Source organism: Cyprinus carpio, chromosome B2 (genome assembly GCF_018340385.1).
Source record: "Cyprinus carpio isolate SPL01 chromosome B2, ASM1834038v1, whole genome shotgun sequence".
NCBI lineage: Eukaryota > Metazoa > Chordata > Actinopteri > Cypriniformes > Cyprinidae > Cyprinus > Cyprinus carpio.
The window spans coordinates 3,749,816-3,762,541 of NC_056598.1; the positions used below are offsets into that span (position 1 = coordinate 3,749,816).

Here is a 12,726-nt window from a genome sequence, read left to right on the forward strand (position 1 = left end):
GTTTACACTCCGACGTGCAAAAAAAACTTTATTAAAGGTTCCGCTCAACGTCACACACATCTATGATGTAGCGATGGCTAATTAGGGCCGTCGACTTAGATCTTTTTTACAAATAATTTAATGGTATTCAAGTAACTTGCTTTTTTGTATTATACAGCTCATTTTTATCGCACGAAAAAAAGCAAATCATTGGGTTGGTGTGCACACGTTTCTTTTCCGGTGGGAAACTAGGCAGACATGTTCCAAGCCTTGCGCAGAAAAACCCATTTTTTTTTCGATTTATAAGCATACAGAAAAAGATAATCGCCTAGTATCGATAATTTAATAACACGTACGCGTGACGTTAAACAGTCGATACATTAGTTGCGCTTCAACAGCCTAAAAATAACCACGCAAAGCTGTCATCAGAGAAGCATGAGGTTGATCAAATGTGTTCTGCTATTAAGTCAGCAGTATTGAGTTTTATTTAAGGTTTTGTTTTAAATATTATTAGATCAAGCATGAAATAACCTGTGGAAACTTCGTGTTTTGTCATGGATAGGGAAACCTTTCATAACTGCTGCAGTTTGGTCGAAATGCCCAGACAGATCCATCAGCAGCACTGCTCCTCGCACTTCATTCAGTACATAGAGAGAGAAATAGCCTACTCCAAATTCTTCAAAAACTACTTGATCCCGAACCAACCCTGCATGTTTTCCAAAAAATTCACAGAAGACTGGAACTGCAGAAAAAAATGGGTCACGGCTGACGGAAAACCTAACTTACAAAGACTTCTGCAAGAATTTGGTGAGCAAAGAATGCATCTTTTTAATGATTTTTTATCATTCTTGCATAAATGTGTCATGCATTATAAGTTAATAATAATTATAAATAAGCCCTGCTTCATCTTATAGCATATTACAGAACTGTAACATTTTTCCTTTCACCTTCTCTAAGGGTGATTTGAACCATCTTGCATTGCTACATTAAAATTTAATTGACTAAATTATAAATTTGCAAGATCATTTTGCTGTGCGTTATTGAATACCAATTGTTGAAAGCTGGCCAGTTGCTGGTAAATGTATAAATGTGTACTCAATATGTTATATTATCCAGATGAGAGTCCTGTTCCTGTTGCAAACTGCAGTGCAAAAGAATACAACTCCAACCCGAAGCAGATCATGCCTTTCAAGGAGTTTATCCAGTACTGGAGAGAGTACATTCAGAACGGGCATTCGTCACCCAGAGGATGTCTTTACTTAAAGGACTGGCATATGCAAAGGTACAGCTCTTCAAAAGCCTGTAGCATGGCTTATTGTTCAACAGCTTTGAATGTGATGCACAATACTAGTTTGGAAACACTGTAGTAAGATAAAGAAAGAATAGGTGTGTAAAATGATTTTACAGTTTATGTTCATTTTAGGAACTTTCCTGAACATAATACATACAAGACGCCAATTTACTTCTCCTCTGATTGGCTGAATGAATATTGGGACACAATTGAAGTGGATGATTATCGGTTTGTCTACATGGGACCTAAGGGGTCATGGTACTGTGCCGTTTATTAATCATATACAGTTGCAAGGGTGTAAAAGTATGTATCCAAATTTTTTTTGTTGTTGTTGTTACATTGATTCTATAAATAAGTTTGGGTGAGATTTTGGGTTTTGAAGAAACATTATGATGTCAAATTAAGAAACGTTTATTACTCTGCATTATGTAATTTGCACAAAAGGTCAAATTCATTGGAAATTGATAGCGTGCTGTCATTAAAGCAAATAGAAGACATGCAAAATGCTAAGAAATTTTGGTATGCATGTTTTATATGAAAACTAGAAGATTACAGAAGCATTCTCACAAGGTTGGATGTATGAACCTCTTGTCACGCCTTTGAATGTCATGCAGTCAGTGATTTTGTTCTTGCCTCTAGGACACCTTTCCATGCAGACGTGTTTCGCTCTTACAGTTGGTCTGCCAACATCTGTGGACGTAAGAAATGGCTCCTGTACCCTCCAGGCCAAGAGGAGTTTCTTCGGGACTGTCACGGCAACTTGGCCTATGACGTAACAGCACCCGTACTTCAAGACAAGGGTCTGTATCCACAGTTTGAAGAGGCCTGTCAGCCTTTAGAGATCATTCAAGAGGCTGGAGAGATCATCTTTGTACCTAGTGGTTGGCATCATCAAGTTTACAATTTGGTAAGTAATAATTTATGTACAGTACTAAAACAGGGGTGTCCAGTCCTACTCTTCCAGGACCAATGTGCCCAAATACACATGCTTGGAACTTTTCTACAAAAAACCTCTAGCTTGTCAGAGAGTAAAAAATATGAAAATGTGATTTTTTTTTTTAATGTAATTAATTATTTGCTTTTCATTAAACTCACAAACTCCCTACAGTTCCTTAACGAACCCCAGTTTGGGAGTAATGTAATGTTAAATGAACTTCATGGAATATATTTTCTTTTTCTATGCATTTTTATATCGATGTGGTACAAGATTGTCCTATTTAAATCAATGTGTTCAAAAGTTCAAACCAACTTGGAGACCAACTTCAACTTTAAAGACCAACTTGCCAACTCAGTTTCAATAATGTATCTTTTAATAATAGGAGGATACCATTTCCATCAATCATAACTGGCTGAATGGCTGTAATTTGGATATCATGTGGCAGTTTCTGCAAGAAGAACTTTCTTCTGTCCAGAGAGAAATCGAGGAATGGCGTGATACTATGGATAGCTGGCATCAGCATTGTCAGGTAACTCTTTATTTGTGACATCAGTCATCACCTTTTAAGGTCCAAAAGGTCCAACAAATGTGGCTAATAAAGACTCACTATGTGCTGCAGTACTACTGAAAAATCATGCATCATTTTAACATTCCTGTGGTAATGCACTGATGTATGTTCTTTTTCAGGTGATCATGAAATCTTGTACAGGAATCGATTTTGGGGAGTTTGCCTCTTTCCTTAAGACTATTTCAAATAACCGAATGTCCTTTTTAAATTCATGTCCCAGAAATGCAGATAATATCCAAGACCACCTTGCCGAAAGTCTGTTTGCTTTAGGCCCTCAGCATGTGGCCTTTGACCTTCAGAGAGTATTGCATATATTTGAGAGCATGCTTAGCAACGAAGACTTTAAGAGACTTGAACCTTCAGCTCTGAGCTTCAAACCTGAGGAACTGCTTCAGGAGATCAGAGAGGCTGTTCGAACCATTGTATAAAAGCTATACTGCATGTGGGAGATCAGCTAATAAACAACATATTTGTGTTATTGCTGTTTATGCTGTCATTATATTTTTATTAGGGCAAACAGTGTTGGGGAGTTACTTTTAAAAGCAATGCATCACAATATTGTGTGAACCCATAAAAATTACTTCAGTGTAATTTGGCGTTACAAAAAAACAATTATATTTTTGGCAGCTGTAAAGGTCCTTTCACACCAAAAGTGAAATGAATAAGCCTCAGGCTAAATTTCTCTCAGCATAGCAACTTGTAAGTAACTTGCGTTACTTATTTGAAAAATGTAACTGATATTTTGTTATAAATTAAAAAGTAATACATTACTTTACTAGTTACTTGAAAAAGAAATGTGATTATGTGACTCACGTTACTTGTAATGCGTTACCCCAACACTGATGACAAAAATATTGGGTTATGACCACACAAACTCAGACTTCTCTATTAAAGATGTTGACGTGCTCCTTCCAGTGCTATCAAAGATGATAAAATAACTAGGGCTGTCAAATGATTAATCATGATTAATCACATCCAAAATAAAAGTTTTGTTTACATAATATATGTGTGTATACTGTGTATATTTATTATGTATATATAAATACACACACATGCATGTATATATTTAAGAAGAATATGTTATGTTTATATATTAAATATATTTATATATAATATAAAATATAAGAATATAAATATATACATGTATATACATGTCAATATTTTCTAAATATAATTTATGTGTGTGTATTTATATATACATAATAAATATACCCTGTACACATACATATATTATGTAAACAAAACTTTTATTTTGGATGTGATTAATCGTGATTAATCATTTGACAGCCCTAAAAATAACATTTTAGTAGATGTTTCTTATTCGTGTTTAAAATGTAAGTAATGTGTTTGCTTTATGCAAATTAAATGTGACCATGGACCGCAAAACCAGTCATAAGGGTCAATGTTTTGAAATTGAGATTTATACTCACACAATATTTGAGACAATATTTGGCCGAGATACAACTATTTGAAAATCTGGAATCTAAATATTAAGAAAATCATCTTTAAAGTTGTCCAAATGAACTTCTTAGCAAATACAAATTATATTTTTGGCAGCTGTAAAGGTCCTTTCACACCAAAAGTGAAATGAATAAGCCTCAGGCTAAATTTCTCTCAGCATAGCAACTTGTAAGTAAAACTTGCGTTACTTATTTGAAAAATGTAACTGATATTTTGTTATAAATTAAAAAGTAATACATTACTTTACTAGTTACTTGAAAAAGAAATGTGATTATGTGACTCACGTTACTTGTAATGCGTTACCCCAACACTGATGACAAAAATATTGGGTTATGACCACACAAACTCAGACTTCTCTATTAAAGATGTTGACGTGCTCCTTCCAGTGCTATCAAAGATGATAAAATGGTTTGTTGTGTAGAATGATTTTTTTTGATTAATATTATAAATAGTTATTAGTTTTGTTTAATTATTAATCACGATTAATAGTTTTTGTTTTAATAATGTAGTTTATAAATACACACACATGCATGTATATATTTAAGAAGAATATGTTTATGTTTATATATTAAATATATTTATATATAATATAAAATATAAGAATATAAAATATATACATGTATATACATGTCAATATTTTCTAAATATAATTTATGTGTGTGTATTTATATATACATTATAAAATATACCCTGTACACATACATATATTATGTAAACAAAACTTTTTATTTTGGATGTGATTAATCGTGATTAATCATTTGACAGCCCTAAAAATAACATTTTAGTAGATGTTTCTTATTCGTGTTTAAAATGTAAGTAATGTGTTTGCTTTATGCAAATTAAATGTGACCATGGACCGCAAAACCAGTCATAAGGGTCAATGTTTTGAAATTGAGATTTATACATCACACAATATTTGAGACAATATTTGGCCGAGATACAACTATTTGAAAATCTGGAATCTAAATATTAAGAAAATCATCTTTAAAGTTGTCCAAATGAACTTCTTAGCAATACATATTACTAATCAAAAATTAAGTTTTGATATATTTACAGTAGGAAATTTACAAAATATCTTCATGGAATATGATCTTTACTTAATATGCTACTGATTTTTGGCATAAAAGGAAAATCGATAATTTTGACTCACAATGTATTGTTGGCTAATGCTACAAATATACAGTACCTGTGCTACTTAAGACATACAAACATAATTGTGGCACCCATTTATTTCAAACAAAACCAAGGTAAGAGTATTTCAAAGAGCTTTTTAAATAAGCAACAATAATTAAACATTGTCACCTAAAACATTGTCATCAGATTTCTGTGTGAAAGTTATAGTTTTAATTTTTTAAATTAGCTAAATAAATATTATCTGCATCACCATTCATTCAGGTGGGCCTTTGACCTTTCTAGTGTTGCGGATTCATTAATCTTTACTGTTTTTTGGCCACCAGTCAGGTACAGTAGCCTGTAAAGTCACTGTCATGCCATCAGAGGATTTAAGTTTTAGTGGCTCTTTGGCATGAGCCAAGCGTACGAGGCTCAGTCCCAGCGTGTCCATTCCTGCCCTGTGTTTCCCAGCCGGCTTGCCCCCCTCAGTCTCAAGAGCGGCACCTTGGTGCAGGGTCTCCGCCGGGGCAGACATGGTAACAGGCATTAGGCGCTTTCGTATCACACCAGTGTGGTGAGTTCTGGCGGTCAGTTCCTGTCCGATGTAGCATCCCTTGCTGAAGCTAATTCCCTGCATGTAGACAAGATTAGACTCCAGCGGAAGGGCCTCGCCTGGAGGAAGATCTTTCACTCCTTCAGGCAGTCCTGTAGAAATGAGTTAAATTACAGGACTGATTACAAGAAGGATGTGCTGACTCTGCAATACTATCTTAGTACATTTAAATATACAAAATGCTACCAAACAATGCAATTTTTCATATACACTTTGGCGATGACTATTGCTTAAGATTAACATATATATGGATCAAAGACGTCCGCATCAAAATAAATTTACAAAAGTGATTTTATGTCCATAGAAAGCACATTAAATGTAAGTAAAGTGTCTACTTTTAAGTTAAGTTTTAGGAGAATAAAATGTCATAATTTGGTTACATTGTCATTCAGTGTAACACAATATTTATGTAAGAATTCAAACAACAAGCTTATTCTAATTTGTACATATTAAAATATATAAAAGAATAAACAAGCATATCAGATTTTATTTTGCTTTAAATGAGTAATACTTAGTAAAACTAAGTAATTCGTTAAATACCGATTTGATAGCGATGTCTGTGGTATTCTTCAGTGTTGCCCTCTCGACAAGCAGAGACGATCTCATGTGGGTTATTCTGACCTCTAGTGATCATTCTCCAGCCCATGAGTTCAGTTCTCGGGTCTTGCTCCAGTACTAACACTTTATCTGCTGCAGTAACATCCGGCTGTGACTGCCCCAGTACTGCAGCTTTATTTTGAGATAACACAGCCCACAGTGAGAGACCGGGACACAAGCTGAAGTTTACTTTGCGACGTATCTTGTAAACTTTCAGCAGCTGCATAATGGAGTCCTGTACAGTGCTGTCACACTCCAGAAGCACGCCATTCAATCCGTCTGGGTTCCCTTTTAAACTGAACAACGAAAGAAGTTCCATTAATACGTCCATGAAAAACGTTTGTTTAGCACAGATTCTGTAAAAATGTTTTTCTACTTCAAAATGAAGTGTTGTGTTACTTGCTATTTATTTGTGAAATTTACTAGCAATTTTTACACTCCTTTTTTTTCTTTGGTTCCTTCGCACAGACGTCTGTGCTGTTTGCTGCAACTAAATCTGCAATAAAAACATCTCCGTCATGAACTTTAATGATCTCAACTCTTTGCGATTGTTGCTGCTGAGAGATGTGCAACTTCTGTGTCACAAAGTCATTGTTGTTGTTGTTTTAATAGAAAAAAAAAAAAACACTTTTGAGTTAATACTAGAAGGTTTCGCTTTTGAGAGAAGCGTTGGTTTTACATTGCTTTCAATGTAGTATACGATAGGCTGAACATAATAAATCAGGAAACCATATGAAGGAAATTAAACCATGCATTTAAGTTGATGTTTTCTTGATTTGTCCTTGCGTGAAAGTGCAATAATCATGATTAATTGTTGTGATTATCAATTTAACCATTACAATGCACCCCTAAAGTAAAATGAAACTTTAGCTTTAACTTCAGCTATGAAATTAGCTTTTTTCCACTGGAAAAATCAAATAGGGGACTTCTATTTCAGCCAAAAGTTAAAAATGTCTTAATGATGAATTAAGACATTAATTGATGGACTGGATTGGATTATTGTGAGTTTTTTTTTCTTAGCTGTCTGGACTCTCATTCTGACGGCACCCATTCACTGCAAAGCACCCATTAGTCAACATTGCTGAGCAATGCTAAATTTCTCCAACTCTGTTCCCAAGAAGAAACAAGCTCATCCACATCTTAGATGACCTGAGAACGAGTACATTTCAGCAAGTTTTTATTTTTGGGTGAATTATGCATTTGATAACATGTAACTATATGATTCTCATTTGTAAGCCACTTAACATATTAACTCTCTATGATGTTTATGAACTGCTAAACCATGCTGGCTTTACTGATATGTAGAAGAACAATCTGATATTCATAACTTCAGTAAGTTAACAGTCCAGGGAGGGACAGTGAGGTCACGCCCACATCTTACTAACCCTATTTACAAACCTCCAGCACTTCTGAAATCACTTTAATATGACATTCAGTGTCTACTTTACAATTCAAACAAACTAGAGATATTAAAACAATGTCGTATATTACCTGTACAGGATGATGTCGTACAGTGTCCTGCCCTGAACACTGAGAACGTGAGCGTACATCGCACGCGCTGCATCCTCTCCCAGAAGAGTCACGTCATTGGTTATTATTCCTTGAAGAAATGAGCTCGTGTCTTGTCCGGACACACTGATGAGAGCCCTGTGAGGTAAGCGGTGACAGCTAAAGTGTACTGTATCATCGCTAGGTTGATCTTGGGAGTGTTTTCTAAGCTGAGTCCAGCACGCATTCTCGTGTCGCGAGCAGCGCAAATAGCGCGCGTGGAGTCCGCCTGATCCTGTCAGGATCGCTCTGAAAGCACTGCTAAACAAACCCACCCTCTGCATTATGTTGTTTTCCTCAGAGCAACTATTAAAGCTCAAAGTTTGCGTTATGTTGTCTCTCACCTTCCATTTTTATTCCCATGGTGCACTGCGTGTGCGTTTAACTGACGTTAAATTCGAAGCGAAGGATTATCTCATGAATATTGATAATGTAATCGCGTACGTCATTCCTGGCCCGTCCAATCAGATACGTGTTTTATTAATATTTATGATACATCGCCCGTTCGCTGTATAACCGGGTTGTTTGTATTGAAAGCCAAAGAGTTTAATATAAATATGTAATCTAAAATAACAGAGGACTCTTTGGTTCCTGAAGTTTGGTGGCACTGACATGAATATATTCATAATATGTGTCTGTTGTGGGCGTGTCCTTAAGACAACGTGCAACAAACAGAATCTCCGCATCTAAAATCGCAACTGATTTTATTGGATTATTTCGAAAAATTAATAAAGTTTCATACTAATTTTGTCACTGTTTTTCGTAGTCTCAGCCCCCCGTTTTGTAAGCCTTTTCCTGTTCCTTATTTCTAGTAAACCTAAAACTAAACATCCTAATAGTGTGTGGGAACTAAGTGAAAAAGTGAAAATACTGATTTTCTTTGTCCTGATGACTTGATCCATAGTTTTTCTCCTCTCTGTGTCTGTGTGGAGATGTATAGCCTGGTCTACTCCTTTTTGGGAGTGATCCGAGTATGCAGCACAGCAAACCCTGATGGAAACTATACAAGGACAACATGAGAAATCCAAAAATATCATACACTGTCAGGAACCACTGCACAATGAGTACTTTTACATTTGTTTCTAAATACAATAATAATTGAATACAGGAACACAATGGAGTTTTTCATAGTGTGGTATCAATACTTCTACTTATTGCAATCTGAATACATATAGTTCATCAAGAAAATAGCCTGTCTGGAAATAATAACTGGTAATACAGATCTAGTGGTTGCTGACATGCAAGGTTTTATTTTTTCCATGACCATAGTGCTATGGGAGATGGATCTGTAGTGCTTCCTTCAGGCTTTGTTATGATTGATGTAGCCTACCTATGTTCTTATATGAGATCCATTTGCTTATCCACATTCAAGTTATCCATTTACAATTAGCTACATGTATGCATTTAACAGACGTTTTTATCCAAAAGCAACTTACAAAAGAGAAAGAATAAAGTAGTTTGTAAAAGAGCGAACACTGTTTGTTATACACAATGGCAGGTTTATTAGACAGGTTTGTTATCCATGTGCTTATCCATACATATCCAGGCACAAAGTAAAAAAAAAAATACAAATTGAGCTCACCTCTGACATGCCAAGTGATCCAGTTCTTGGACAGCGATCACACCTTATATGTGGATCTCTTGTGTGCATTTCTGGATTGCCATTCACACACTTGAACACTGTAATAATGCACATTCCTGAAATAATGTTTAAGTGAACAGTATATACAAAAAAAAGAAAAAGATTTTTGATCAGATTCAAAAAAAAAAAAAAAAAAAAAAGTAGAAAAATCTTGATAAATGAATCCTACATTTATTATTATTCTTAATCATCATAAAACATCATCAGTAAAATTGTAATTGGCAAAGGCACATTTTGGAATAGTGATTCTAAAAAAAAATATTTATTACTTCTCAAAAGTCCTTTCCAAGAATGCTTACAAAATAATACTCACTTTTTTGTTATTTGTTTTTGTAAGAATCAAATCATAAAAATTCATCTGAATTTGCCACCAACACACCAAAACATAGTTATATCTACTCATAGATGTTACACCAGACAGAGGTAAATTGTGTGCATAATGGTCTTGGAAACAATGGAGAATAAGTTAAATCACAATCAAAGAAATGCTACTTTAAGTCACCTTTTTTCGTCAGCCGTTATGGAGTTCACAGAATGACTGTGCCTCAGTCCTGATGAGGTCTGCAGTGATTGAGATGCTCTTTCCTGACCATCTTTATGAGGATATTCAGACTTATGTAATTTATTTGATGCATAATTAAATCAATACCACCCACTTTGACAAGGAACAAGAACATGGCATATAATTTAAACTGTTTGTTAATTTTATTATAAATAAAAATGATTTTCAGTGAATAATGATCTAAATTCACAGAGCTGTTGTATGGCTTTAGAAGACTATAACACACAAGTCATATGGGTCAATTTTTGAGTCCTTTTGAAGCTTGAAAGCCTCAGTCCTCATTTGCTGTAATTAAATTTCCTTCTTGCTTCTTTAAAATACCTTCATAATAAGACAATGGTACAACTTACCATTGCAGGCTCAATCCATCATTTTAGTGCCACATAATATAAATGCAAACAGAATCTATAAATGCACATTAATATCATATGAACATCCATGTTTTTTGATAAAGAAGAAACCAAGAACATCATCTTTTTTTAGACTAATTAAAGGCATCCCCCACACAAAAGTGCTCTCATCATTTACTTCCCCTCATGCCGTCCTAGATGCATATGACTTTCTTTCTTCTGTGAAACACAAACAGAGATTTTAAGAGAAATAATTCATTTCTGTAAGTCCATATAATGGAAGTAGATGGGTCTCTCAAAGTTGACACGTTGTAAAAACCATGCTAGAATGAATATAACTCATACGACCTAGATAGATGAAACAATGTCTTCTAAAATAAAATAATGAACTATAAACCATAGCTTCTGGCCAACTCTCAAATGCAGGTTTAAGTTCACACTTGATGTGTGACATACTGTATGTGTGTTGTGAAACTTACACAAGAAGTGACACAGAAGCACAGAGGACGTCACTTCTCACGCAATTTTCAAAACGAATTTGCATTTCCCTTATCTTTTGATGTCTAACAGGTCCTTGTACTATTCTTTGTACTACTGCAAGTTTTGTTAGTCCAAAAAAAAAAAAAAACTAAGCTGCCAAAACAACTTGCTGAAATATTCCTGATTTTTATTACATAATAGAGATGAATACATCAACACAAGGCTGCCTGCACAGACATTATTTCAGGGTTCCTCAAATTGAGTCCTGGAGGGCCGTCACTTCTCACGCAATTTACATCATGCTTCACAACATGCTGATGTTCACAGTAGGATGACAGTTAGAAAGCAATGGTTTTATAGTCTATTAGTATTTTTCTATCATTCTACTTCAGAAGACATTGATTCATCAATTTGGGAGGTGTGGATTAACGTTGTTATGTTTTGCATGGTTTTAAAAGTGTCAACTTTGGGAGACCCATCCACTTGCATTATATGGACTCACAAAGAAGGATATTTTCTCTAAAATCTCTGTTTGTGTTCCGCAGAAGAAAGAAAGTCATCTAGGATGGCATGATATTGAGTAAATGATTAGAAGTATCCCTGTACACTTGAGCGCTCCATTCCAAAACCTTGTGAGCTGCCTCACTTTCTACTGTCTTTTAAGCATCATAAGATACATAAGCAACGATATGTAATGTCACTGATCAGTGCAAATTACTCACAATTGACACTGACAATTGATTCCAATTGCATTTGGCAAGATGTGATGTGAAAAATACACAAGCACATTCATTTGTGTCGTGTGAAAGTGCATTTTTAATAAGATAATTTTGATTAATGCATTTTTTTTAAATATAGCAAGTATATTTATGGAAGGGTTGCTCTTCATCTGCCATTTGTGATCACATTTTCATCACAATGCATTCTGGGATTGCTTTATCCATAAGGTATACAGTGACTGTGAAGCCTCAGAATCTTGCCAAAATAAGGAATTTTTATAATGCAGCATAATCTTACTGCTTACTGAGAGGAACAGCCTTTGAATCGCCAGTATGCATATACTTTAAGACTTGGGGACTCACTTTGCAAGTTTTTGAAAACGCCACGGTTGTCGTTTCTGTGTAAACATCCAATACAGGAATCTTTGAAAATGGTGACGTAATGCACTTGCGTAGTACGTGTTAGGTATGTAGATATATGCACTATGTGTCGATTTTAAAGGCAAACGTGAAAAAACATACTCAACAATGGTGGAGTATATGGTACTGTTGTTGCTACTCAATTGTTTACTAACGCTTCTTCAGCAAAGTGTGGATTTACTCCACCAATATTACAACCAACCATAGACAGTAAAAGAAATGGACACAGCGACCCCGTTGGATTCAACGGAGACAAGTGAAGTCAATTAGAAGCACGCACTTCCTGGGGGTCGGGCGTACTGCGCAGACTCAAACTCAGCTTGATGACGTAAATGTCACGTGAGCAACCTGTCTGACAATTGTAAGTCTTCTATTCGCTGTGCCAAGAGAAATCTGAATCACCCACCGAATCTTGCAGACGTTGTTGAATAATTTTGTCCCGTTGC

At 35.1% G+C, this 12,726-nt stretch overlaps 2 protein-coding genes across 5 annotated transcripts; one reads left to right on the top strand and one right to left on the bottom strand.

Annotated features, from left to right (window-relative positions):
• Nucleotides 1–140: 140 nt before the first annotated feature.
• Nucleotides 141–3,253, top strand: LOC109106417 (2-oxoglutarate and iron-dependent oxygenase JMJD4-like). Of its 4 annotated transcripts, XM_042717772.1 has the most exons (7): nt 141–419; nt 542–786; nt 1,096–1,261; nt 1,403–1,528; nt 1,910–2,177; nt 2,590–2,736; nt 2,895–3,253. In XM_042717772.1, exons 1-7 carry the CDS (start codon nt 415–417, stop codon nt 3,201–3,203), a joined length of 1,266 nt encoding a protein of 421 aa, XP_042573706.1. In that variant the 5' UTR covers nt 141–414; the 3' UTR covers nt 3,204–3,253. The 4 variants fall into 4 exon arrangements, with proteins under 4 accessions (XP_042573706.1, XP_042573705.1, XP_042573708.1 ...); XM_042717771.1 differs by having other exon boundaries at nt 141–786; XM_042717774.1 differs by having other exon boundaries at nt 141–786; nt 1,403–1,498.
• A 2,197-nt stretch (nt 3,254–5,450) lies between these two features.
• iba57 (iron-sulfur cluster assembly factor IBA57) lies at nt 5,451–8,507 on the bottom strand. Its single transcript, XM_042717777.1, has 3 exons — nt 8,051–8,507; nt 6,503–6,855; nt 5,451–6,054 (listed from the first exon to the last, which is right to left on the bottom strand). Exons 1-3 carry the CDS (start codon nt 8,389–8,391, stop codon nt 5,666–5,668), a joined length of 1,083 nt encoding a protein of 360 aa, XP_042573711.1. The 5' UTR covers nt 8,392–8,507; the 3' UTR covers nt 5,451–5,665.
• Between the last annotated feature and the right edge of the window lie 4,219 nt (nt 8,508–12,726).